The 27390-nt window shown below is 33.6% G+C and overlaps 3 protein-coding genes across 11 annotated transcripts in view; 2 read left to right on the top strand and 1 right to left on the bottom strand.

The window, feature by feature from the left end:
• The first annotated feature begins 7 nt into the window (after window positions 1-7).
• LOC138942609 (peptide deformylase, mitochondrial) lies at window positions 8-4789 on the top strand. Of its 3 annotated transcripts, XM_070312969.1 has the most exons (4): window positions 8-479; window positions 558-735; window positions 1520-1897; window positions 2029-2381. In XM_070312969.1, exons 2-4 carry the CDS (start codon window positions 691-693, stop codon window positions 2137-2139), a joined length of 534 nt encoding a protein of 177 aa, XP_070169070.1. In that variant the 5' UTR covers window positions 8-479; window positions 558-690; the 3' UTR covers window positions 2140-2381. The 3 variants fall into 3 exon arrangements, with proteins under 3 accessions (XP_070169070.1, XP_070169069.1, XP_070169068.1); XM_070312968.1 differs by lacking the exon at window positions 2029-2381 and adding an exon at window positions 4689-4789 and having other exon boundaries at window positions 8-735; XM_070312967.1 differs by having other exon boundaries at window positions 8-735; window positions 2029-2382.
• The window catches only part of LOC138942606 (tachykinin-like peptides receptor 99D), a 76746-nt gene continuing 51562 nt past the window's right edge, over window positions 2207-27390 (bottom strand). The window contains exons 3-7 of one of the 6 annotated variants that reach the window (XM_070312959.1): window positions 20022-20240; window positions 16599-16749; window positions 9392-9588; window positions 7383-7528; window positions 2207-4949 (exon numbers count right to left, since the gene is read on the bottom strand). In XM_070312959.1, coding sequence (XP_070169060.1) covers window positions 4828-4949; window positions 7383-7528; window positions 9392-9588; window positions 16599-16749; window positions 20022-20240 — 835 coding nt within the window. In that variant the 3' untranslated portion in view covers window positions 2207-4827. Of the gene's footprint in view, window positions 4950-5461; window positions 7529-9391; window positions 9589-16598; window positions 16750-20021; window positions 20241-27390 lie in introns of those variants that run through there. The other 5 variants (XR_011448342.1, XM_070312962.1, XR_011448341.1 and 2 more) reach the window with 5 other exon arrangements.
• LOC138942608 (RWD domain-containing protein 1) overlaps window positions 4700-27390 on the top strand; it is a 112305-nt gene continuing 89614 nt past the window's right edge. For both annotated transcript variants that reach the window (XM_070312964.1, XM_070312965.1), the window contains exons 1-2: window positions 4700-4789; window positions 11512-11734. In XM_070312964.1, the coding sequence (XP_070169065.1) occupies window positions 11542-11734 (193 nt within the window). In that variant the 5' untranslated portion in view covers window positions 4700-4789; window positions 11512-11541. The remainder of the gene's footprint in view (window positions 4790-11511; window positions 11735-27390) is intronic.

The raw sequence follows: 27390 nt of genomic DNA, 5'->3' as shown, positions 1-27390 counted from the left end.
AATTATTACGAAACATTGAGCAATACATGTGTTAACCATTGCATGTAGCCAAGAGTAAAAAGAACATAAATGATTTGTGTACATTTTTTTCCTATGCAAATCTGGCCACATAGGGAACATTCTTCGTGATCAACTTTTTTCTTTTCTACACTATCGAGATAACTCTCCTTACTCTTCCTTCATGATCTACAATTATGTATTGTATTTAGCACGTACATCCATCAACCGACCGTTTTACCGTGGCACCGAAAAATGAATTGGCCATGTAGTTCCGTTGATTCTAAAATGGATGTAGTTGACGCTACTGTACAAGCTGGAAAAAGTGTCTCTTGAAAAACGGCGACACGGCCTCTCTCATGCTTCTCTCTGATTTCGTCATCATCGGGGTTGGAAACATAATAGTGAAAATATTCATCCATATTCATCGTAGACGCGTGATAACCTGAATTAAGGATTGTCCGATAAAAAATACACAACAAGTACGCAGAATAGTGTATGTGTATAATGTTTCGATCATATCATTTCGCTAATGTGGCCTCTCGTGCTATTGTCATTAGAAAGAACAATACACGATTTGTAAGTTTTCATAAACTGAAAGAAACATTCAAACATTTATTGGGCACGGATTCCATAAGGTTACCGTATAAACACGTTTGTCAAATTGGCGATCCTGTTTTACGTGGCCACGCTATGAAGATAGAACCAGAAGTTATAAAATTGGCAGACTTTCAAAAGGTATTATTGTAATGTCGGTTTATAAGAGTAAGTAGATATTTTCTAAGTTTACAAATATAGATATTTTTAGAAGGCAATGAATAAATTTGAAAACTATATAATGTGAGGAAAAAATTTGCAATTTTTAACATGCACGTAAAGATAATTGTTTACGATGGTAAATGTAAGATTTACAACAAATAGCAAAAAGAAACTTAATGTTGTCTTATACACGCATTTAATTTGAGTGTATAAAAAAAATTTTATGATTAGCTTATGAGATAATTCTGTTTTGCCTATTGTATTGCGCAGTCATTGAATTAAAAAAAAAAAAATTTCAATATACACGAGTATATTAAAATACTACAGTATTATATTGATTAAATAAAAAGATATTAAAGAAATATATGGTTCAGAAAACTGATGCACGTACAATATCTTATATATCAACTAATTTAAACAAACAAAATATTCAAAAATGATTTGGATTTCGCAAATTTTCCACAATATTGATGAATAAAGTTAAGATCAGTTCTGAAATCTAATTATTTTGATGTTTGAATACATTAATTTTGCTTGAATCACCAACATTTTAGATAATATTAAAACAGCTTGAAAATTATTGTAAGAATTATATCTTTTTCTATGTAATTGTCTTTACAGATTATTTCTTAATTGATTTTATTAAGTATGTGTTTTTTTTACTGTTGTACGAATTTGTTTTATTACAATAAATTAAAAATCTCATGAATGTGAAAAAAAAAATATATATATATATAGTATTGCATCGTTATTGATCATTCAGGTAATCACACATTTGATAAGCACTATGAGGAGATATGAAGCATGCGGTATGTCCGGACCTCAAATTGGACTTCCATGGCAAATATTTGCTATAGAATATATTGACAATCATACGAAACCGATTCATGAGGTTGTCAAGAAAGTTCACGAAGTGGAAAACATTCCAGTGACAATTTTTATCAATCCTGAATTAAAAGTTATAGATCATACGCCTATCGTCCTTCATGAAGGATGCGAGAGTGTTCGTGGATATTCTGCTGCTGTACCCAGAGCTTATGAAGTAGAAATTACAGCTCTGAATACTTCCGCTGAACAATTTACATGGAGAGGACGTGGATGGTCTGCTAGAATAGCGCAACATGAATATGATCACTTACAAGTAAGATAAAGATAAATCTCCGTAAAGAAGAAAAAATATTTCATATATAATGCTACATTATAGTAGAATATTATGTAAAAAATATGTAGAATAAAAATAAAAGTAATTTTTTTTTTTTTTTTACTTTTTAGGGAAAACTGTACATAGATAAAATGGATATAAATACATTTCATTGCACGGCTTGGGAAAAAATTAACAAAAACGGCGGCAAAACGCACTTAAGTTATTTGCCGAAAGAATAAAATGTTTTGTGTATTATTATTTATATAAAATAATAATACACAAAACATTTGATGCACTAAAATAGATGCAGTATCTACATAAAAATTAAATTGCGTTTATTTATTTTCCACAGTGTGATGTATATGTATAAAACATGTGAAATTGACATAAATCTAAATCATATAATTTAATTGTTATCTAATTAATTTTATTCTGTAAGTTAGTCCCTTCTAGCTGTTATTTTCATGTGTTCACATATGTGCTTTTATTTGTAAATAAAATAGACGTGAAAGAAAATATAATAACTACATTTTATTTATAGAATAATAGAAAATAAATTGCTTATATTCTTTGATAATATACTAAATAATATTCTTTCATAATATTGTTAATAATATTCTTTGATAATAAATTAAAAAGTCTGCTTTATTATTCACTTGAACGTATACTCAAAGAAATTGTCTGATAATAATTTGTCATGTGGCATATAATGATTTAAAATGATAATAAGATAATAAAAATTGTTTATATCTCAGACAGACGTATAGACGTATGTGTTTATATTTCGTCACATTGATTCGAAATACAACAGTTACATAAAAAATTAGACACTTTATTTACGCATTTTTCTGGATACAATTATAGCAGACTATTAGACGTATGATTACAGGTATGCGGAGCTATATCGTATCGAATGAATGAAGAGAATAAATATTTTTTTGTGCGAACCGTGTTTTTACATGATTCTATAGGGGCTATATCTTTTTGCGTTACATTTAGTCGCTATCTTACTAGCGTAACTTTGAATATCGTTCAATTATTTTATATTCTATCACCTTGCTTATATTTTTTCAATGGTCTTTGAAATACGATATTAAATATATATTATATTAATGCAAATGTATAATATATGATTTTTTTATTATATACGATTTGATTGCATTTCTCGATAACAAGAAATAATTTTCTAATTTTTTCAAATATTTTAAAAATATGTGTGAATATAATATATCATCCCGTAAATTTTTCTTTCTCAAATTACACGGTGGAGTTTATATTTTTTCAAAGGAGAAGAATTTTAAATAAAAAAGCTTTACTCATCGTCTATTTTTTATTTAGAATAAACTTTATCTAGATAGAGATTTACGAATAGCTAGAAGAGGTTGATAGCTTGATACAAAAAGCGAGTTATAAATATCACAACAGCGGTGGTATGAAAAGTTTCTTAGTTCCGGGTGTATTCTGTTCATTGTTTCAGCGCGTCATTCATATATAGAACTGTTTTGGACCGTTTAGAGTTTAGAGAGATGAAGCATGTTGGCTTCTTTCGATAATCTAATCCTTTAGCTGGGCAATTATTTTCTTATTCATAAATAATTACAATTTTGGATATTTTCTTAATTACATACTTTTTATTACAATTATGCTATTATGTGACGTGTAATATGTATTGTACATCTAAATCGTATCTTAAAAAGCGTTTGTTTTCCCAGAGTATTTCTTGCTCCGACAACATCTGAAATTCTAAACGAAACACATCCTTTATAAAGAGAAGTTATAAACATTTTTCTTGAATCCATTAATATTCAAATTGTTCAAACTGAGAATGAATAGAGTAATCATATATCTAGAAGAGATAATTATTAAATTAAAGTTTCTTTAAAATACTAAAAGTTATTGTAAAAGAAAGAAAATGGTAACAAATTTAAAATATAAAAAGATCTTTTATCTTAAAGTTTATTAAGAACCACAGGCTTTATGATATCAATATGCCTAAATAGAAAAATGTGTATTATTTCCAAATTTTTATTTCATAAACGAGTGAAGCGATTGAAATTGAGATTTTTGCAAATAAAAAGTGATATTGTGTGAGAAAAGTTTTGCTGATTACCTACAGATTATCTACGTGTTCACAACCACATTTAATATGTATTGTATATTCACATAATTTACAACGTTTAATTTATTAACAAAAATCTTGTAATTCATTGCAGTTGGTTGTGAAGATACATATATAATCTTAAATAAAGATTTCCACGTTTGATTTTTCACTTATCGTTAGTGTAAAATATATTATAATACGTGAGATTTTTATATTTTTATTTTTAAGTTTATTGATTGAAGAGAGATGTTTTATCTTTCAACAAGATTAAGCCTTATACCGAGAATTATATCTTGTATTTCATCATTTTTTTTTCAGAAGAATTAACACATAGGAACACGACAATTACGCAATGTACATTATACATTATACCGTTATTTTTTTTTATGTAAACATTATACTCTCCTATACTCGATTATCCGCGAATCGTATAATGTTTCCGTTTTTGAAAAACACTGTGTATTAATGTTTTGGAAACTGCAATATTGGTCCGTCCATCTTTTTTACATGACCATGAATGATACGTCAATAATTCAATTATGATCAACAGAATTACAGTTTTTGAATTATATGCTCTGTACATACACACAAATATTCGTTACAATTAGCGTCCCTGATTAATTAGTGATCAGAGAAACTTGGTAAAAGTTTTCGAATTAAAATAATAGTGTCTTTGGTGTGTTACAGAGTGACCAGTTGACAGCGGCAGGAAATCGCCATTTGCAAGATGTGATTAAGCGATCGCGCAAACAGAGAGGAAGAGACTAGGGATAGTTTCTTATATCCAGGTATGTACTCGTTGTTGTTGAGAGTTATCCTCCTCCTGTCAGGACATATGTCCTCTGGTCTGCGAGGTCCTCCACTTTCTGCCGTGACCTCGATGATGAGCCAACAGCCGGTCGTTTCCGCCTCTCATTGATTGTAGGTGCAGCGGTATTCGTACCGTGCCTATCGAATTAGAAATAGGGCTTGTTTGCTTCGATACATCGATTGCTACGTATCGTGCTACATCCAATTATACTATGATAATTAATAGAACCGTTTCGCGCTGTTGTGTTTAATCGTATGCGTAAATTCCGGTGTAATTTGCCCGCGAGTGATCGTTAGTTGCTCATAATTAAAGAATCACGCGAAAAACTAAAAGAATATATATACGTTATATGCATTTATTATGTGCCAACATTCTATAATTACGACATGTATAAAAAAAAGAATTTGTAACATAACTAAACTGACAAGAATATTCGATGGAATGAAATATATTGTATATATTGAAACAAACTTGATGAATTTTATGAGATAATATCAGAAATTATATAATTATATAATAATAAAGCTCGCTTTATATCATTTATAGTTTGCAATAAAATTAAAGATAAAATTCTATTAATTTAATTTTATAGGAAAAAATATAGGAAAAAAGAGAGAATAAAATAAACTCATAAAATACACACGTACATTATATATGTATATAAGATATGAGGTATATATAATTATAGATATATTTCTGTCCTAATTCATGAATGTCGCGAAAAGGGTTGCACGAGACCCAAGACAAGACAATATTCGCAAAAATATTGTATTGGTCTTGAAAATTTTAATCTTGTCTTGGTCTTGAGAGGATTTTTGTATCAAAGATCTTGTCTTGTCTTGTCTTGTCTTGTCTTGCCTTGATTTTTATTAACAGTTTTTATTTAACAGTAAATTATTTGTCAGCTTGATAAAAAACAGAAAGTAATAAGTATATCCGATTTCTTCTGTTATTCGAAGCGCCGAGCACGATTTTCGTTTCTTCTTTACCGCGTATGCTCACGTCTCGATTGTGCAGACGCAGTCTAAAAACGAAAACCAAGTTCTTCCGCTGAACATGCGAACATTTCCGAAAGTGATAATGAAAGTTCGGAAGTAAGTGCAGTTAAACAATGCGCATAGAAAACTTATTTTAAGTATGAAACAAGAAACAATGAAAAAATCGGCGTATGTTTATTATGTCAAAAAGAAAATGTGATTAAAGAAATAAAAATGAAAAATAGTAACACTACTGGATTAAAAAAACATTTGGAGAAAGATCATAAACAAGCATATGAAGATTTATTTGGATTAAAAGCAATGAAAAATAAAATATTGTCAGAAAAACAAGAAGCGATAGATATATTTTTAAACGTAAGTGTTGAAATTAAACTTTATAAATTAAGTAATATAAAGTAATTAATTTGCGCTTCTTTTATGTCACATTAAAGTGTGTAATGATAATGATGTGCAGACTCTTTAAATTTAAATTTTTTAAAGTTTTTAAATTTATAAATGTTTTGATTTACTAACAATAAATAAAATTTCTTGTCTTTCTCGCCTATTTCCATATTAATTAAAGTCTCCGTTCAGAGATCGGGAACAATTAGATAACTTTTTTTTGAAAACCAAGACTTCTCGATAAGATCAAGAATCTTGATAATTTGTTTTGGTATTGTCTTGATAATTAATTTAAAATCTTGTCTTGAAATTCAAAACTAGATCAAGACAAGACCAAAACTAGTCTTGGTATCTCGTGCAACCCTAGTCGCGAATTATAAAATTATCTTCTAGAGCAGTTACTTTATAGAACAAAAAACATTTACTTATTAATTAAAAAAGAGACTGAAAAATAAAATTAAAATTATATATTGGATATTTATTTATTTCTTAACGTAATTTAATTCAGAAGTGAATTGATATGGAATTAGGTGCTTAAAGACTCAATTTCTGATTTTGCAAATATATCTCTCGCGAGTTAATGATGTTAACAAACGAAAAACGTATAATAATTACACTTTATTCTCCATCACACTTATTGCCTTCCTGGCCTAGGTTGCTGAGCCGAGATCGATACGTAACCAAGCGAAACGAATTTAGTCTGCATTGTACAACATTCAGTATTGAACGTATCCAAAGTCCCCATTCTCAACGAAACGAAAATCATATACACACACACACAAATATAAATATATATATATATATATATATATATATATATATATATATATATTAGATATAAATCGTAAAATAAAATATATTAGATATAAAATGTAAAATTAAATATATTAAATATGAAATGTAAAATTAAATATATTAGATATGAAATGTAAAATTAAACGTTCTCTAAATCCGAGTGCATCAGTTTACATGGAATTTCGCGGTAATCAGTATACGATGTGCAATTCCTGGATGTGACAACCGCGCCGTCGTCGCCGACGTTGTCGACAATGACATTGGGAGTTAAATTGCACAAATGTATGAGGGAGGCTCGCGCGTTCCTGCGCGCTTGATTAGCGCGCTGCGATTCGTTTTTAGGTGCCGTGGAGCCGGTGTCACAAGCGTGCTCTGAGATGGTGCACGAGGACGTACCATTCCGCGATATCCTGGTATGCATGTCCGGGCTACCGGTGCAGCTATAGCGGGACGTCACGGCCTCCGAACGCGATAGGGACGGTTCCGTCGTCACCCGTATCCATGGGCACCAGAAAAAGAATTGGGCGAAGCCACGGCGAAATCTGCGATGCACAAAACACGCAGAGAGATTAGCATAGCGAAGAATCCCGAATTTATTTCGAAGATTAAATCATATCACACGATATAAGGGTAATCCTGATCTAAATAATTTTTTTTCATAATATATAATCATAATATATTTTCAAGAAAGATATTATCTTTTAATTTTATTTTAGCACTTTGACTTTTTTCGCAAATGTAAATTATAATATAGTAGATCGCAAAGTTCTCTTACATGATCCATCTTCTTTTTACACGTTACATTCACGCTACATTCACGAAAGAAGAAATCTAAGAAATGCATGTTATAAAAATTGCCTAATTTTTTTCTCCAGAAAAATATCCCCTTCATGAATTACAGGGGATGAGGCTCTGTAATTCGATCATTGCGTAAGGAACATATATCGTATTATTATTATTGTTTACTATTATTATGAGACCGTGGTTTAAACGCAGGAATACAATACGTATATCATTTTTATACGAATATTTATGGAAATCGAAACATATTTCGTCGATAGCACATTCAAAAGAAATTGAAATCCGCTATTCGTATCTCGCGCGGCGGGATATATATCTTGTATTATATCATTTTTGACATTACACTTTTTTTACAAGATTGTAAATTTTTCATCGCTCTATTCATATTTTCATTTACGGGCGAAGCGAAATCATTTCGATACCTCGCTGAAGATTCGTGGTTTTTGCCTCGGTTAACGGATATGTCTTTCAAGCATACACGTGTACAGATCGACACATATGTATGTATACAATATACGAAACAACATTTATGTCGATCCATCCCGTTCGCGAGGACACGAATCGCTTATATTTTTTATCGGGAATCTCGGTCTAGTTGACCGCGCGTTTCAATCAACCAGGAGAAAGGAAATATTCGATATTCAAAGTGGATCGCGTTTGTGTAAACGGCGTTAATGGCAGCGCAATGGTGTTATTATTTTCTCTGTTCCTTAATAACTTCAGTCTCCCGTCTACTCTCTAGAAGTATCTCTAAAGCCGGATGAGCTTATCTTCTATGCTACGTTGGATTAACTCTCGGCGAACATTCTCGACGAGGTAGTGAAATGAATCGCCGACACTCGGGTTTTCTTAATTAACAATTTTGAAATGAAGCTAAATTCAAAGATTGCGATGAATGACCAATATACGTATAATTAATTTCTACAGATCTTTATAGTTTTATAGATATGCGGAGTACATCTCGCTCGCGATGAGTTTTTTTATCTCGATTTTTATCTAAAAAAGATAGTAACTGAATGTTGTAATGGAATCTGAAAATGAAATGTATATGTATATATATCACGCTTTAATAAAAATGATACTAAACAGAGGGAGGAGAGGGTTGGGAGAGGAATTCAAACTCTCTCAGAGCGAAGGATTATTTAATTTTATACATATAGTTTCAGAATGATTCAAGAAGAATATATTTTGTAGATCGGAAATCCGTATATTTAATTTGTGTGTGTAAAATCCGTGCTAATTAACATAGGATAATTTAAAGTTGGTCCTTGATATTGCGATAAAGACAAATTTAGGAAGCGAAGCGCGATATCTGAAATGACGAGAGGGAAACTTTCGCGAACTCTGTTAATAAATGAGAGGATTTGTCCATATGTCTATACGTACTCGCTTATCTTACGAAGTAGGAGATGGACTTTAGGGAAATAACTCTGGAATTATATAACCGGCGAAAACTCAATTTTCGTTATAAATATATCGAAATTACGTAATATATATTATATATTTGATAAGACAAAATATATATATATATATATCGTCGGGGGAGTGACAAGATGATATACTTTTAATACGATCGAGTGTAGAAAAGCATAAGTATCTCTTACCTGGTATTCATCCAACAATAAATTATCGGGTTGTACATGCTATTGGACATCGCCAACCAATAAATGCCGAGAAAAACCTCCTGGATATATGGCTCATTTGTAATCTCTGGCAGATAGGACGTCACTATGAAGTACATATGAAACGGAAGCCAGCATACCGCGAATATCACTACTACGACTATCATCATTTTTACGACCTGGAATATAAAAAAGTTTTCCATCAGACGAAAAATTATTAAGAAGTCGATCATTTATCCGCGATTGATTCTCCACGAACTTTTCCAATGTTATCATGACGATGTCAACGTAAGAAACAGAAGACCGGTGATATATAAAATAATTTATATTGCATACATTTAATAATTATAAGAAATCTACAAAAGTGAATTAAATAGATAACATGTGATAAATTTCTCTTCCCATTGTATCATAATTTAACACAATTCATATCACAATTTCAGCCATAAATTTCAGTCAATTATAAATAATCGGAGATAACTTATATTATTGTGCTTAAATTATAATTATACGTTACTTAAATTGTATTGCTCGAATAATATAACGAGAGACGAGGCAAAGCGATCATTGAAGAGATTATAATATAAAAACATTACATTCGAAACAGTTGATAATATGCAAATGAGCTTATTTATTTTATAAAGCATAATAGAGATATGTATGAAATGTATAATTTTATATCGATAAGTTTAATGAAAACACTTGTTAGATTTCATTCGCGTTAGGGTACCGCGAACGAGGATTTTTCTCAAATATTTAATATTTAAATATTCCGCGAAAAACGTATCGATAAATAACAGATGGAGTCGCAGGATCGATGAATTACGGTTAGAAATGACGTGCAAGATTTAATTATAGAACGGCAGTAAGAAGCGGTTAACAATTGTATCCACTAAATTAGTTAGAATGATGTTGCGCCTGTTGAAATTATTGTTATTATTATTATTGATATTAATTCATACATTTATAATTTCCTGTTTGATAAAGCGAGGCAATTAACAAGCTTCGCGTTAATTATTTATTCGTGCAACGCGAGAATAAAACTATCTATTGTATCTCGGTAAATTATCTTTATTATCGATCCTTCGCAGCTCTGATTCATAAAAAACACGCAATAAGTATTTTTTAATTCGTACTTTCCGCACGAAGAGTTGCACGGATGATTAAATTCGCGATGACAAAGTGTTCGAAACGTGTCAATTCCTTCGTCGCTTTTCTTATTATTGTAATGTTTCTTCTTATCCTTTTCTTCGCGTTACTTATATTGTGCTTTTGACCATTCGGTGAGAGATTATTTCTTTCTTTTGAAATTAACGACCTATTCCATGTCACACAAGGTATAGTTCTTGTAATCAGACGAAGACAGCTTGCAGAGAACAGCTACTTGAGAAATAAACTGGATTAAATTGGAATTAAATTGGATTTCTTAGGATAGTTACAAGTTATACTTTATTATCTTCTTTAGATAATTGAAAGATAGATTTTTATTCTTCTCACGTGTGTGTAGGTATATACATGATTTGAATGAGATATACGGAGGGAAAATTGTGTGATTTATATGATTGTAATCTATTATAGTCAAATCAATGTATACGCATTGTCAATTTGCATTGGAAGAGACGACTTTAATATTCCGGTGTAAATACGCTCAAAAAATTGCGCAACGGTCCGTGATATATATTTATGTGGACCTTCGTCCAAGTGTCTGGGGGGCTTTGCGATACGCTCAGCATTCTTGTTGCTTCTATCCCACATTCTTCACAAAGTCGAGTAAGAATCTGCATTTTTCTTCCTCGCTAGAAAAAATGCATTCTCTTCGCGGCAAACAATGAATGTTGGATAGCGCGAAAAACTGTCTTGTTTCTAATTTATCTTCCTCTTTCTTTTCTTTGTTTTTTTTTCTCTAATAATTTTACTCACATTTTCTTCAAGTGTGACTAATGAATAGGTAGGTGGATGAAAAAAAAAAAATAGATAAAAGGTATATAATATCTAATATTTTGAAATTTTTCATCCTCAAATTTGACTAAAATCGAGGAAAGCGTGCCAATTAGGAATTATATAATGATTAATTGTTCGTGTATAATTGCGTTTACTTTCAGAAAGAAAGAGACACGATCCAAGAGACCCGAATGGTAAGAGAAATTAGCGGATTTCTATCGATGCGGATTCTTCCGGCAGTTGAAAGAAAAGAATCGGTTTCATTGATCAGGGTTCCCAAAATAGTAAGAGGAAGACCGACACTATTCAATTCGGCTCACGGACCATATCCATTCGCCGTATCTTATCCAGCAGGAGAACGGACGCCGCGCGTGGCTGTCGAGGGTAAGTCTAATTAAGGTCGAGGAAGTAGTGCGTCCCGATACGATTATTAACCGACATCTATCCTTTCTTCCTCACACAATGTCAGAGGCTAACCTCGCTATTAGTTCCTCTATTATTCTCACTGGTTTGTAATAGCGTGCACATTTATATAATACTTCACCGTTTCCGTTTCTCGTATTTCCCTGACGCGAATTGAGTGCACGTTCGATACGAGAGTCTCGGAGACTCTATGTTCTTTCGCGACACATAAGAGTGTAAAAGAAATATGATTGTCGAAGACTATAAAAGAAATTTAGCTGATGCTCAAGTTGAAGTATCGAAAAATTTATGGTAACGTTTCGGGAATTGATTACTTTTTTCTCATCGAAGATTTGATTAAGTAGAGATGAGATTTAATTGTCTAATCGCCATACATTCAAGGAAACGAATCAAATCCAATTCTTATCATTTTCGTATTTAGCGAAGCATTAAATAAGTCAATTTTCTACGCACATGTGGAACAGAATACACATATTTGGTGCATAAGGCTAATGGAAACATTGCAAATGTACAACACGCTCAAGTACGTTTTAAACATATTCGCAATTCAAATTTAAAAGCGACTCTTTCTTCCTTCAGCTTATGTTTCGCGCTCACCTTCTTTAAACCACACATATTCCCTATGCATTTCAAACATCATACGATCAAGAGATTTAAAATTTTTCAAGAGTACCGTTTCTGACAATTACCTAAGAACTAAGAAAGGAAGGGAAACATAAACGATACGCAATAATGAAAAAAGCTTTATAGTTTTGCTCCATTCGTATGTAAATTTAACGGAATGGGCGGCTTATAATCGTTTGACTAAACCGAATTCCTCCGAATGAAGCAGTTTTCAAACAAATTGTATCTCAAGAGAGAACTTATTAAAGACATACAAAAAGATCGCGCTAGTATTTTTTTTTTTTAGAATAGAAATATATGTGGATAACAAGTATAAAGATTATGTTTGTGTACCGTTAACGATGGAGTAGCTATATCGCGGTTATTGTGATACACCAAGGTCTCTACCATATAGGAGATATACAGGCCGTTTGTGTTCACACATATCGTACGGTATGTCTACATAAGGACTCGGAGTGCCACTTGTAATACACGGACTGACCCTGTGACGGACGTGAAACCCGCACGCCTGTATGTCGGCGGTCGGAACATTTTACCTCGATATGTGACGGAATGGAGCAGCGATTCCGAATATGGCAGAGCAGACACCTTTTGTCGTCTAATCGAAATCCAATAGGGCTGTTGCCGCACTTGAACATGCCGAGGAAGGTAGCTTAAACTAGAGATTCCCCTTGAACTCACGCGCGCACGGCTTATTCTTATATAATCTCCCTTTTTTCCTTCGCGAATTCTCAGACGAATTGAAGGGTTTTTCCTTCGACAAACGTAAACGAATAATAAATGGATTTATGAATTATTCGAAATGCAAAGCCGCCTTTAAATGTTTTATACATGGTACTCATTAGAATTGCTTGATAATACATAAAACGATATAAGATTCCACATTTAATCTTTATTCCTCCCACATTGGATTTTACAATTTTATTTATTAGATATATATTTTAATTATGAAAGATATATAAACTGTTTAAGTTACCATTATCTATACGGTTCTACGTATAAGAGCAAAAACTCGGAGCTCTGCACGTGAAATAGAAATTATAATTAAAAACCAAAGTGTGAGAACAGCTAAAATAGCTGATTCATTTTTCACTTCACCAAGTTTTGCGCACACAGCTACCTTTATTATTTCCATTATCGCTCTTCGTGCATATTCTTATCGAGAAAAAACAAGGTCGATAATAATGATTAATTACTTATTAGATTTGTAATAGACTTTATTGCGCACGCAGAGTGTTAACGTATGGTTTCTTTCAAATATTTTTTTCTTTTTTCTAATTTTTAAGAAGGTGAGAAAACGATAAAGTTGTCAACTAACGTAATTTTTAACTTGATGGCTGGTCAATAATTTCAATTTGACGATTTCCAAATTAAAACAAATTTTTATAAAAAAACTATGGCAGTTTTTATTACAGAAATTTCTGAGATTAGTTACAGAAATGCGTATCGTGTTCGTTTATCGGAATGATGATTTGTTAGCATTGAATTACGCGGGTGTAACTTGTTGAATGGGTTCGAGAAAATATGCAGCTGTTGTATTCGTATCGATCTGTGCTCCTTGTCGCGAATTCATTATACGTCAATCTCACTTTTGTATCCGATAATTACGTTTCATTTATTTTCTCGCCCCGCGCAATATTGCAGCGTTCGTGTAATAAAGGCAACGGCAGAAGTAAGAAACGTGTAGGGTTGCACGAGACCCAAGACAAGACAATATTCGCAAAAATATTGTTTTGGTCTTGAAAATTTTAATCTTGTCTTGGTCTTGAGAGGATTTTTGTATCAAAGATCTTGTCTTGTCTTGTCTTGCCTTGATTTTTATTAACAGTTTTTATTTAACACTAAATTATTTGTCAGCTTGATAAAAAACAGAAAATAGTAAGTATATCTGATTTCTTCTGTTATCCGAAGCGCCGAGCACGATTTTCGTCTCTTTTTTACCGCGTATGCTCACGTCTCGATTGTGCAGACGAAGTCTAAAAACGAAAACCAAGTTCTTCCGCTAAATATGCAAACATTTCCGAAAGTGATAATGAAAGTTCGGAAGTAAGTGCAGTTAAACAATGCACATAGAAAACTTATTTTAAGTATGAAACAAGAAACAATGAAAAAATCGGCGTATGTTTATTATGTCGAAAAGAAAATGTGACTAAAGAAATAAAAATGAAAAATAGTAACGCTACTGGATTAAAAAAAACATTTGGAGAAAGATCATAAAAAAGCATATGAAGATTTATTTGGATTAAAAGCAATGAGAAATAAAATATTGTCAGAAAAACTAAAAGCGATAGATATATTTTTAAACGTAAGTATTGAAGTTAAACTTTATAAATTAAGTAATATAAAGTAATTAATTTGCGCTATTTTTATGTCACATTAATGTGTGTAATGATAATGATGCGCAGACTCTTTAAATTTAAATTTTTTAAAGTTTTTAAATTTATAAATGTTTTGATTTACTAACAATAAATAAAATTTTTTGTCTTTCTCGCCTATTTCCATATTAATTAAAATCTCCGTTCAGAGATCGGGAACAATTAGATAACTTTTTTTTGAAAACCAAGACTTCTCGATAAGATCAAGAATCTTGATAATTTGTTTTGGTATTGTCTTGATAATTAATTTAAAATCTTGTCTTGGTCTTGTCTTGAAATTCAAGACTAGATCAAGACAAGACCAAAACTAGTCTTGGTATCTCGTGCAACCCTAGAAACGTGTGTCTCCGTAATTTATTTTCCATCGTGATCGCGAAACACAGATGACACAATGGACATATATCGAGTCGATCGATATTCGTCGCTTATATCGCGCGAGCCGAGTTAAATCGCACAAATATTTCTCTCGAAGACAAAAAATATCGCATCCCTTGAGGGGCTGGCACTATTCTTCCTTTTCTATCTCTATTTCTTGCTGCGACCAGAATTAGTTAAGCGTTTCTACGTCGTATTATTACCTGCAGTGAACAGATGAAACTTCCTGCTGCGAGCTTTATTGACCGAGAGTAGTCAGGAGTTAAAGTCAAAGTGTCGGAAGTAAAGGCCCGCGACGTGTCCGAGCAGAGATGCAGGTCGGGCAGTCTAATTACAAGTTACGGCTTCAGATTCAAACCCCGTGTCTCTGTAGTATTTTAGCGACTGCACGTAGTCGCTTCTCGCGTATATATACGTGTGATCTTCGATCCGCAGTTAAGCACTGCGGACATCATTGCAAATTGTACCCAATTGGAAAGAGGTCTTAAGTTACGGCGAAATCACCGTCGCGTCATAATGACATTTGCTATCTCGTCTCGTATGCAGCGAAATATGAAAATGAAATATAATCACTCATACTAAGCTTCGTATAGCTAATTTTTTTTCAACTGATAAATGTTCGCGGAAATTAAATATATAAGTATCATTAATTATTGTTTATAAAATGAGATTTGTACACAGGGTGTCTATAATCTATGCATCTGAAGAAATCGCGCAGTAGATTCGGACATTCTGTGCGTCTTTTGCATAATTTTATACGTATTTGTTTTTAATTCTGTACGGTTTCGAGACAAGAGAGCCGTTTGTATAATTCGTTCATTCATCATATACAAACAGCAAAAATTATCATAGAGCCGTCAAGAGATAAGAAAAGACGAGGACAAATTTCGAAATTCCTACGCGTAACGCATTGCTATCAGGATATTATTGGAGAATCGCTAATGTTATTCATAAGGGAAGAAACCGCGGAATCCTCTCTCTCTCTCTGTCTCTCTCTCTTTCCCTTACCCCCCACAGCTAGTGAAACAGCGCCGATAAGCCGAGTTTACGAGGGTCGGATAAAGCCGATATCTCTATATTTCTCTAAAATGCTTAGTTTTTGAAAGAAAAGGGGTGTACGGGTGGTCTAGGACACCCTGTATATATGCATGACACTGAATCTTAATTATTTAAGTACCATTGAATGTATAATAAATCTGATCGCGAATTTACGAAATTTATCAACATCTATTTCTCCTTTGTTTATGAATATTTAGAGCGAGAACAATTTAATTTTTCTTTAATATTTAATAGAATGTATTATCTTTATTTAAAAAAACGGACAGAAAAAAGAGGAAACTTTTTTGCTGTTTCAAATCGCCTTTCGATCAAATGTTTCTTTCGATGAAATGAAAGCAATTTCAACACCTGATTGTATTGCGGATATTTTTATTTATATACGCGATACATACCCTTCGTTTACTTCGAATGTTTTCGAGCTGTCTGGCTGTGGCTTCGCCGATGCTCTGCGAGCCCCACAATTCCAGGCCGATCCTGGCGTATGTGAATGTCATGGATCCGATTGGTAAAAAGTACGTCAGTATCATAAAGATAACGTTGTACCTGTGAAAAAATTTATTTTTTGACATATCAAAATTTCTATTTCACAGAGTGTCTTGAGAAATATATTTTTCTTTCTAATCATAAAAGAATTACAGTCGACTCTTCCTTAGCTAGAAAGCTGAGATTGCGTCATTTTAACTCGAATTAAAGTATCTTGATGCCTTGAAAGCTTCAAGAGCTTAAACAGAAAAGATTCTGTTTTCCAATTAATTTCGTTTTTCCTTAGCAGGAAAATGTAATTTAATTGCACTGCAGAGGTCTTGAATCGGAAATTAAAAATGCTGTAGAAGTAATAGGCCGCAATGAAATCCTCATTGAGGTAATCTCAATTTTAGATGTGCTCAGATCATCAGATCATCAGATATTTGACATATTGATCATATTCAACGGTGTAATTTACGGTTCGCACAGTCAAATTTATCTGTGTCGATATTTCGCCGAATCATGTGTTTTATTTCAAGTGTGATAGCGCACTCTCGACATAATAAATTTACGTTAAACGGAGAGAGACGAAAGAGGTGGTCCGTATGAATGTATCCGAATGAAAGTATCGTGCTTTCGTTTAAAAGCGCTATCTCTTGTGGCGCGTTTTCGGAGGCGTCGATTTCCGATGAAAATAATTCACCAGCCGCGATTATCGTGTGACGTGACGGATATTACGGCGAGTGTACATATTATTAGACCTAATGAAGTGACAAACGATATGCGCATATCCCAGATTGTTGTTTGCCATCGACCGAAGCGTGTCAATGGTATTATTAAATTACAATTGGTCGAACGATGATTATGTTGAGATCGCAGCGTTTTCGAAACGTGTAATCATTTACACGTTGCGCGGCTAACAATAATCGTATAATTACTGCTGATCTTCAACGAATCAGATACAAGTATCGATTTGCGGCATCGCTATTGAAATTTATAGCGGGAAAGAGGGCATTTAAACGAATATAATATGAAAAGCTTGTAAAAATAACAATTTTTCATTAGATACAATTTGCGAGATGATCACGGGCTGAATTCTAAAGATTCAAAAGATTTGAATATTTTAAGCGAGCAAGTATTGTATTTTAAGAGCAATAAATATATTCATATTTTTAATTCGCATATCGCGAGAGGTGCTAACGTAAGAGGCGCGTTGACTAAGTTACCATCTATTTAAATTTGTAAATTATCATTATTTTCCTCGCATTCTCAGAAAGGATTTCTGATAACGAGACAAAAAATATTCTTGACATATTTAATCGTATCACAAACTTATGCGGTATAAAAATAAAACAATTTTAAAATTAAATCAATAATTCCTATTCTTCTCTCTCGAATTAAATAAGATTGTCTTATTATCTTGAGACAAGAGTAACGTATACAAATCTAAGCTTATTATATTTTTGCATTTAGAATAACTTGATGTTAGATCGCTACAAATTTCCATCTTCATCTTTGTGAGAAAATTAACGGGATAGCACCAAGAGCATTTTATTCTAGATTTAAGAATTTTCCATTTAAGATTAAAATATTCCTTTTTCAATAATGAATACGATTGTCGCTATATCGATCCTATTTTATGATAGGTTGAAGAGTAATAGCATTAGATCCGGAAATCTTTTCTGTGGGTGCGATGTTTCTAATCAAGGTTAATCCTCTTCTATCCGCGCATGCCTTAATTACGTTAATTAAGATAAAAAAGCGATGCTAACAGCTATTGTTCGACCGCGAGCATCTAGCTTATCTGAACAAGTATGTTAAAACGTATTCGGCATTAGAATGATTAACGAATGATAATGAGTTTATTAATGGATTACCGTGCTCGCGCTGCAATCGGATTACGAGATGTCACGAGCACAACTCACAGTAACTGAAATTTCCAGCATAAAAACGCGCGAATTCATCGGCTTTCACTCGCGTAATCTTGATTTGAAACACGCCGACGCGTAAAAAGAAGGCAATGTGGTAAGCGTGTTTAATGACGAACGGAACGAACGGATCCCGGAATAATCGAGAAACGATGGATGTGAATGGCGTTTCTCGCCGCGTTAATATCGACATTTATACGGATTTGCATCCGCTGCACTTAACGCGAGAATTATACTATACCTAGGAATCTTCGTCTGAAAGGAGAGGAAATATATTCGGAAAAATCTTTGCAATATCGAGAGTAAGCCTATGATAATACACGCGGATTAGCCGCAATGTGAAAATCTTGAAATTGCATACAAAAAGGAAACAGATAAACTATTAATTATGTGTTTCGTTGAATAACGATATGCGTTTCGCGTTACATAAAATTGCACGTTTTTTAATAACGCTGTTTGTTTGCGAGTTCATGAATTTTGAGATGGTTTATTTATTTATGACCGTAAAAAGCGAAAAAAACATAAGTGGTCTATATGGTAATCTGTAATGCTTCCGTAAGCTTGATCACGTTGAGCCATGATGAATTTTCGATTAGTTTTTTTATCTGCGATAACTCGTACAACGTGGAATAAAGTTTTACGTCTCGCGTGATTTTTCAGAGCGTATAAAGTCGCAAGAAGACGATATATCTACATATAGCTTATATAAAATGTGGTTCATGACGAAATTATATTATCTGATGAGTTTCAAAGGGGTCAATTTGGACGGACGTTTTTATATCGATCAAACGACGAAAGGACGAAACGCCCTGTTACACTTTGGACAATTAAAGATAATCGAGCAAAGAACGAAATGAACGAGCTTGTGAGTGTGAGTCTCGCGATTGCAGGACTCGGTGAAATTCTTAGAACGGTTCGCGGATTTAGAACGATGGATAGATCTAGAATCAAAGCAGAAGCTTTGATTAAGTGACGCAAATTATTTAGGGAATTAATGGCCGTTCGAAATCAGCGTCTATAGCGGGAATTAGAAATTCTCCGGTCGCGTGCGTGATTTTATACATGACGTGCTAATCACGATAGCCGGATGGTTTTCGAGCTATAACGTGTCCGAATCTTTCAATTGGGAAACAGGAAACTCGCCTCGGGGCGAGCGCGAAATTATCTTGACGAAACGTTCTCGCCACCCTATCTCAATGTACTATCGTACAGAACACAATTGTGGAATAGATCTTTATCTATAATTATAACCCGATCACAGCCGATTTGATCGCACGGATGGAACGCATGTATTTTGAGGACTCGCGATCCTTCACTCCTCACGCTCTTTCGAGTTTATATGCTTAAAAATTTATAAAATATATAAATGCTAAAAAGTTCGTGCAAATATATGTTTGTCTATTATTAAGATATTCGACTTACAAATATTCGTCGTAACTGAGCCCGTTAGCGTCTCTATTTGGCCAATCGCTATAGCAGATGACGCGGACCTCACCGTTCATAAAGTTCTGGGTGTAAGTGGTGTAGAAAAGCAGCATCGGTAAAGAAAGTATTGCCCCGACGATCCAAATAACGATTGCAACGCACAGCGTTGCCTTCTTTCCCATACGTGGTCTCAAAGGATTTACAATGGCCATGTACCTAAAACAAAGTTTACATTAAAAATTGTAATCAATAAAGAGAGCTAAAATTACATACGATTGGATGATCTAATTAAATCATTTTGTTTAAACACAGATCGATTAAAATATTTTTTTTTTTTTTTAATATTATTTATTATATTTCTTATTTAAGATTTTTTTTTTTTAGATATATATATACGAATATAAAAAATAATATAATCGTCATAATCAAGAGTATGTATAATGTTGTAGTACCTAAAATTACGCTATTACTTTTTCATTAAAATATAAAATTAGGTGCTAAATTGCTAAGAGTATGATATCATGCGCGATGTATCGGAGAATTTTAGATGGAATTTTGCGACAAATTTTCCTTGCTAAGGAGACAGATTGTATCGGGAGGGATAATAGATCAGGCAGAGAGCGTTCAGCATCAGTCAGTCTTCTTTTATCAGAGACAAGACGCGTTGCGAAAATATGTCCTCGAACGAGGAAGACGCGAAAGCGGGACGCAAAAAGAAGTATGAGATGATAATATCATAAATAGATGAAATCATGTTTATGCAACTGATGCACCTCGGAAAGCTTTAAACCTCTGTCGTAGCGTAAAAGCGCGTTAATATATACATATATACATTTGATTTCTTTTTGAGAAAGAGTGAGAGGCAGATCAAATCGTAAAACTCATATCGCTGACTGTGAGCGAAGATTACCAGCAGTATAAGAATGAGAAAGGAGGGTAGAAGTGCAGCGTGTCTTCCCGCAATTTCGACAAATGGAAGTTCGTGCGGTGGATCGGGAAGGTCAGACAATAAGGCGACGAAAGCGGTCGCGAAATCCATTTTCTAATATCCAGTAGTCAGGCTATTTCACGCGAGATACGTATGTAGTAGGATCAAATTCCGGCGGTATGTCAGAATCATGTCGCCCGCGAAATTACAGCGACCTCCCTTCAAACACCGTCGAGCGATTCCGTCTTTACGCCCCCGAGAGCGGATGTATCCGTGCGCGAGTCATTTTCTTGAAAAATCTCGGGAGAAACACGCGGACGATATCTAATAACGGGACAACGTCAAAGGAAATTATACGATAATTTAGAATTTTTACGCGTATATCCGTAAAATTTCTTTAGCAAATAGAAACGCCTAATGAACTCGAGATAGATGGATAATGATGCTAATAATGATGAGAACTTCCATGATTACGCGAGCCATCGCGTAAACCTTCTAATGAGAATTTAATAAGCTATATATTAAACATTGGAGATGGACTCTTATCTAAAAATTTATATGAGAGAGAGAAAGAGGAACATTAAATTGGACCGAGATTCTTGGATTAAATTGCGACAAGATTTTTCTGTCCATTCCGAGTGCGTTCGTATGATGTAATAAGTTCAACGTGGCAGCCAAAAAGAATTCCATGTTTAGAACAGGACGACGAGGCTGAAAGAGTAAAACAAAGAGCAACCTCTTTTTTTCATCTCCGTCCATGACCCATTTCAACGAGCTATTCGTTAGGGATCGCCGTGTTCCTACAGGAAAAAATGTACAAAGACGAATGGGTCTACGACTGAGATGATTCCCGAGTTCACTTGCGACGCATACGAATCGTAAAGATGACAATGACGATAACGAAAATTTGTTTTTTTTTCTTCCCCCCGTTACGTTCTATCTCGTCGCGCGAGAGCCGAGCGTGGATTATTTTTTTTGCGAATAGGAAATTTCGAGCCTCTTTCTCGAGGAGATCGAATCCGAGTTTGATCTTACTTGAAAAGAACGGTGAGTGTTTTTTTTTTTTCGTTTTACTCTATTATATATATATATCCAACGTTTCAATTCCGTCATTCTATTCTCAAAGATAAAGTTCAGAACGGAGTTTGCCCCGCGGTCTGATCGCATTTCTCTCGCTGTATCTTATTCCTTTTGTCCTTTATCTGATGTCTTCGAGATTTCGTGCGCAATGCTATTCTGTACAAAATTCTACGCGTTGGCAAATAGAAAAATCTAAACGTTCGAATAAAATATATCTTTTCTCCTCAAGATAGAAATGACAAAAAAAAACATTATTTTTTTTTTTTTTTTTACGCTAGAAATATAATCGATTTAAAGTGAATATATCACACGGTTCAAGATTGATTTGTGAAAAAAAAAAATTTTTATTTTATTGGGAATTATATTAAAAATTCTGGATCAATCTTGATGAACCGATCACGTATATTTATTCCGATATCAATCGCGGCAATTTTTATTTTCGCGGAAAACGCTTTCGATCTTTTGCTTGTCAATGTAAATTAAACGTTTCGTCTCTCGAAAATGTCCGAGGCAATTAATTCCGTCGATTTTTTTTAAATGTGATACTCTCGGCGAAACTGATGTATCTCGCGTATGTATGAGAAGATATCTCTCGACCTCAAATGTTCTACAATATATTGTCTCGTATTTGAGATAGTGCTGCATACGTGCACCAATTGCGCGAGAACATTGTTACCAGCGCAAAAGTGAGAGAGAGAGAACTTTCTCGTAACGGCTGTCACAAGCGAACGTCCTTGACGTTTCTCAACGTGCTTTTTGCCAGTTGGTTTGCGGATGTTAATCCGAAAATGAACACTAAGAGAGACACTATATGTAATATATGCATTCCAAATTCCAGATTCTCCAAGTTTCCATACTCGGTCCTTGCCTGGTTATACCGTGAGGATTTCCACTTAATCGGCTTGCGGCTTAATCCCAAATTGTGATATCAATGTTCTAACGTTAAGGGCCGAATATAATATTACGCCCTAATACGCGGTACTAAGTAGATTCTTGAAAGAGAAATGTTATTATTACAGAGTAATTCTCCGAAAGATACAAATGAATCCACTAGTCTGAATTGAGACTTAAATTTTGGGAATATGAGTCGGGAATATTGTCCGCGTATGATTTAATTATAATACATTCAGTTCGATTATTTAAGTTTCTACACGATGTATGATTACGATTTAAATTTAGACAAAGCGTTAAAGTTTTAATGATAACGAAGCTAAAAGATTCATAAATATTCAAAAAGATTCATATATTATAAATATAAATATAAAGATTCATAAATATTATGCTTTTTGATGAACAGTATCATTAAACTAAATTTATTAAATATTTTTTAAATTCAACTAATTTAAAGCTTTAAGTTGGTTTATGTATGAAAATGAAAGAGATGAACCATTTTTTTTTAATCTGTTGAGATTATGATGTGCATAAATACGGCTTGCAGATATTTTAGGTATGCAGTTTTCACAAAAAAAATATATCGATAATTAATATTATACATAATATAATATATATTAACATACAGTTATCTTTATATAATAAATTATAATAATTTTTTTTTTTTAATAGAAATTTGTATATCCGAAAAAAGAATCGTTTTCGGATATAATATTTTGAACTCTTTCTTTGTCGTTATAAAAATTTTAAACATTTCAGCTTTATTCAAATTTAAACCGTAATTATATGCTGCACATAAATGATATTCAAGAGTTTTCTGATATGTGTTGTTTTAAAAGTGCGTTTTAATTATTAATAAATTATTTCAAAGTTTTCAAGAACATTCTCTATTATTGCATCAAATACATAACAAATATTCTAGACTGTTAAATCAGAGGGTCTGTCAAGAAATTTATCACGAAAACAAACACTTGAAAAAAGCTTTCTGTCAAAGATTTTCTCGATTATCCTGTAGGCATTAACTTGTAACGCGTGTATTACATAACATCGAAACCATGTGAGGATTTCATAAAAATAGACAGTTGATGTTGGGGAATAGGTCGAGTAAAAGTTATGTAAATGACTTTGATGAGCTTTCATTTCTAAGGTAGAGCTTGTTTCGTATTCGTTTCTCAAATTGGGTGGCTTTCTTTATACCATTCGCGAAGCCAACCGTATCCAGATCGATCCAGCTTATATAGCGGAGGATCGAGAAAGGTCTGCATGATCTCCTCGTGCCCGATTTATGCGCTTACTTGTACTACACTTTCGATGGAAAAATTATTCTTTTCTTATCGTTTGGTTAGGCCTCAAATAAGCGGGCCGTAAAATTGCAAACAAAGAGAATTATCTTGACAATATTGCCATCTATCATGTGTCGAGGAATTGTAATTAATTCAAGCGCAGCTGCTCGTGTTCCCGTGCGATACAAAGATCCGAAAGCCGTCTTATTTTTTAGACACCCTCTTAGACGTCTCTTTTGGACATCTTTCGAAGTTTTGTCTTGAATTTTAACAAGGCTCGGCTTTTTTATTGAATAGCATCGTGGAAGATAAATGTTCTTTTGGAAAGAAATAGCCTGTCATATACTGCATATTTTCTGGATACGAATGATGAGGCGTTTATAGGAAAGAGGGTTTTACGAAAACTCTCAGGAGGTTCATTTGCTGTCAGTGGTTGGTATGGTCCTTTGGGGAAAAGGAAATGGTCCGAGTTGCGCTACCATATTTTACGGGATCCAAAGATCTCATCTTCGACAATGCAGGGTCTTGACCCTTCTGAATCCTTGTTGCATCATCACGATAATAAATTGCGAAGAATATTAAGGTCCGATTTCTAGGAATAAATTTTGAGGACACAAAATTATATTATACGAGCAATATAAAAGATTACAAAGTTAATGCAACATTCAATTTTTGCATATTGTTATGCGCGAATTTGTGGCTTTCGCGTTATTTCAGAAAACATCATGGAACATTGTTCGCAATTTTTTTTTTTTTTTTTTTTTTTTTTTTCTTTGCGATATACGCTTCGAAGAAAATTCATTCAGCGCGAGAATGTGATGGTGCTTTTCCAAATATAATTTGAAATGCAAATAAATTGAATGAACGAGCGCGGTATGAATTTTCAACTGGATTATCCATGCTTTTTCAAAGCGTATGTAGAATTATGTTACCGCATAGGTGTTAATACTGTCGAACTTGATACTAAAATAGCAATATAATATGATATTTAACGGTTGCATTTTAAAAGATAATTTTCTCGAAATGAATCTCTCCTTTTCCATATATTAATTCGTTATTTCTGTATTATTTCTTCATTACCTAATTCAATAGAAAATAACTTTTTTTTTTTAAACATATGAAAAAGAGAGTAACTATTTTCTGTAATATTTTTAACGTTGAATACGATTCTGGCTTTTAAATTTTTCCATAACGTCATACGTCTCAAGCAATTAAAGTTGTCAAAAAATTCAGCGACCATTCAACTCTTATGTTTGAATAAACATAATTGAATACTATTTGTTGGATCTTCAATGATTTAATTCGCAACTTTTTCACAATAGATACTATAAAATTTAATGATAAATATTTTATTAATCATAATCGAGGCAACAAATTTCTGCAGAAAGCTGAAAGTTTTATTAACTTTATATTTAACTTCAATCGTAACACAATTTCTCCAACACATTACATGTATATATATATATATTATAATTATATAATAAAATACATTCAAATAATCCAATTTTCCAACTTTAATCAAATTTCTCAAAAGTGTGATGTGACGGAACAATTTAAAAATCAGAATCCTATTAAATGTAAAAAAAAAAAACTTTCGAGGAATGATCACTCTCTTTCATGTGTTTTTTCTGTTAAACTGCATTATTATCATGTGTGCGTGAATATTATTGTATGGCTTAAAAAAGATTGTAATTAAACTTACAAACTTGCATTACGCGTAGAAGTGGATTTTGCTTCATTAGATTCGCGCTTCTTGCTAATCTCGTTAGTCTCGCCGGTATATTTTTTTTTTTTTCGCAACAAATTACATTTTACAGCGGCCAGATAATCGCTCGACTGCCTCGCAGATGCAATGCATATTTTATCAGGTTACAACCCGCCCGATGTGAATCCCTCGTTAACCGCGTAATCGGTTTTGATAAACGTTAATCCCGGCCAAACTTGGATGATTGACTGTTGCGGATTAATTCGTTGGGCTAGGCTGTTGGATTCTCCGCGGTTGTCTGCTCTTATCGGAGTTTCTTATCGTTTCCTCATCTAGATGTTCTTATCCTCGTCGTTTTTTGTGTTGTACAACACAATTTGCGTCAGCTTTTCTTGCCCTTTCCATTTCTATCGTAATTGGCGTTGTAATTCCTGTGGAAGTTGTATCTGCGCGTTTCGGGAAGTACATGGTTTAAGCGAATCGTATTTCTATTATTCGCGGAAAGAAGGAGGATGTTGATCGACGACTCGAATCGATCGAACGTCGATGTTGACGATGGCGTTATAATTGTAGTTTGCGTTGGACATTCGACTCTACCTGGCAGCGTTCCAGGTAGCTTGGCTCCTGGAACCGACACAATCAAGAACGGCTGTTTCCATTCGAGGCATCGGTCGGCTGATAATTTTCTTTGTAATTTGAGTTTAAATTGGACCTTCGCGATTTGAATTATTATTTGGGTAACGGATGTGTGTAACACAGAACGATAGGTTTGCGGTAATGTTACAGAAAACGTCCGTTCAGCCAAAGATATTGTCATCATGGAGATGCGTGCTCAAATCTTCTTAGAAAATTTAGGTTTACTCCTCTCCGTTTTTTATCATTCGATGATGGTAATAGCAGCGCGTAATGTTTATTCTAATTTCGAGATCAACACTCGATCGAGCGACACTTTGGCGTTTAAGTTTCGAACGCGGACAACTTGATAGATGCGAGTAATAAATTCACATCTTCCTATTCGCTGTCGGCGTCCTCGATCGACGACTCGAGTCAGTATTGTCTTTTCGCATTTCGTTTTCGTCTTCAATTCTCCGAGTTCAGTCGAGAATTGCCGTGAACGGGGACATTACTGGCATTGGAATTTTAATCGGTCCTTTAATTGTTGGCGATAATATCAGTATTTCGATCGAAATTCGGTCGAATGACGTTAAATGCTGCATCGAGCGAGTGAAGATTTAAAGAAGTCGCTTCTCGTATCGTACGTTTTGGTAGCTTCCCTCTCACGATTAACGACCGACCTCGGTTCAAACAAACGGAATAAGTTGTTTCGCATTATTTAGCTTCCGCAACAGGTTGCGACTCAACAGGTTCGGTCGCTTACACTTGGAGAATCTGTCCAGGTACCGCCGATGCGTAAACGGGCTTTCGCGTGTTTAATCTAATTTTCTTCCTTGGAACGGACAGAATCGTTACTCCCCGTCG

Source organism: Polyergus mexicanus, unplaced genomic scaffold (assembly GCF_030449975.1).
Source record: "Polyergus mexicanus isolate NDT 795.1 unplaced genomic scaffold, iyPolMexi1.0 SCAF_23, whole genome shotgun sequence".
Lineage (NCBI taxonomy): Eukaryota > Metazoa > Arthropoda > Insecta > Hymenoptera > Formicidae > Polyergus > Polyergus mexicanus.
This window is presented reverse-complemented; position numbering and strand designations above follow the sequence as displayed.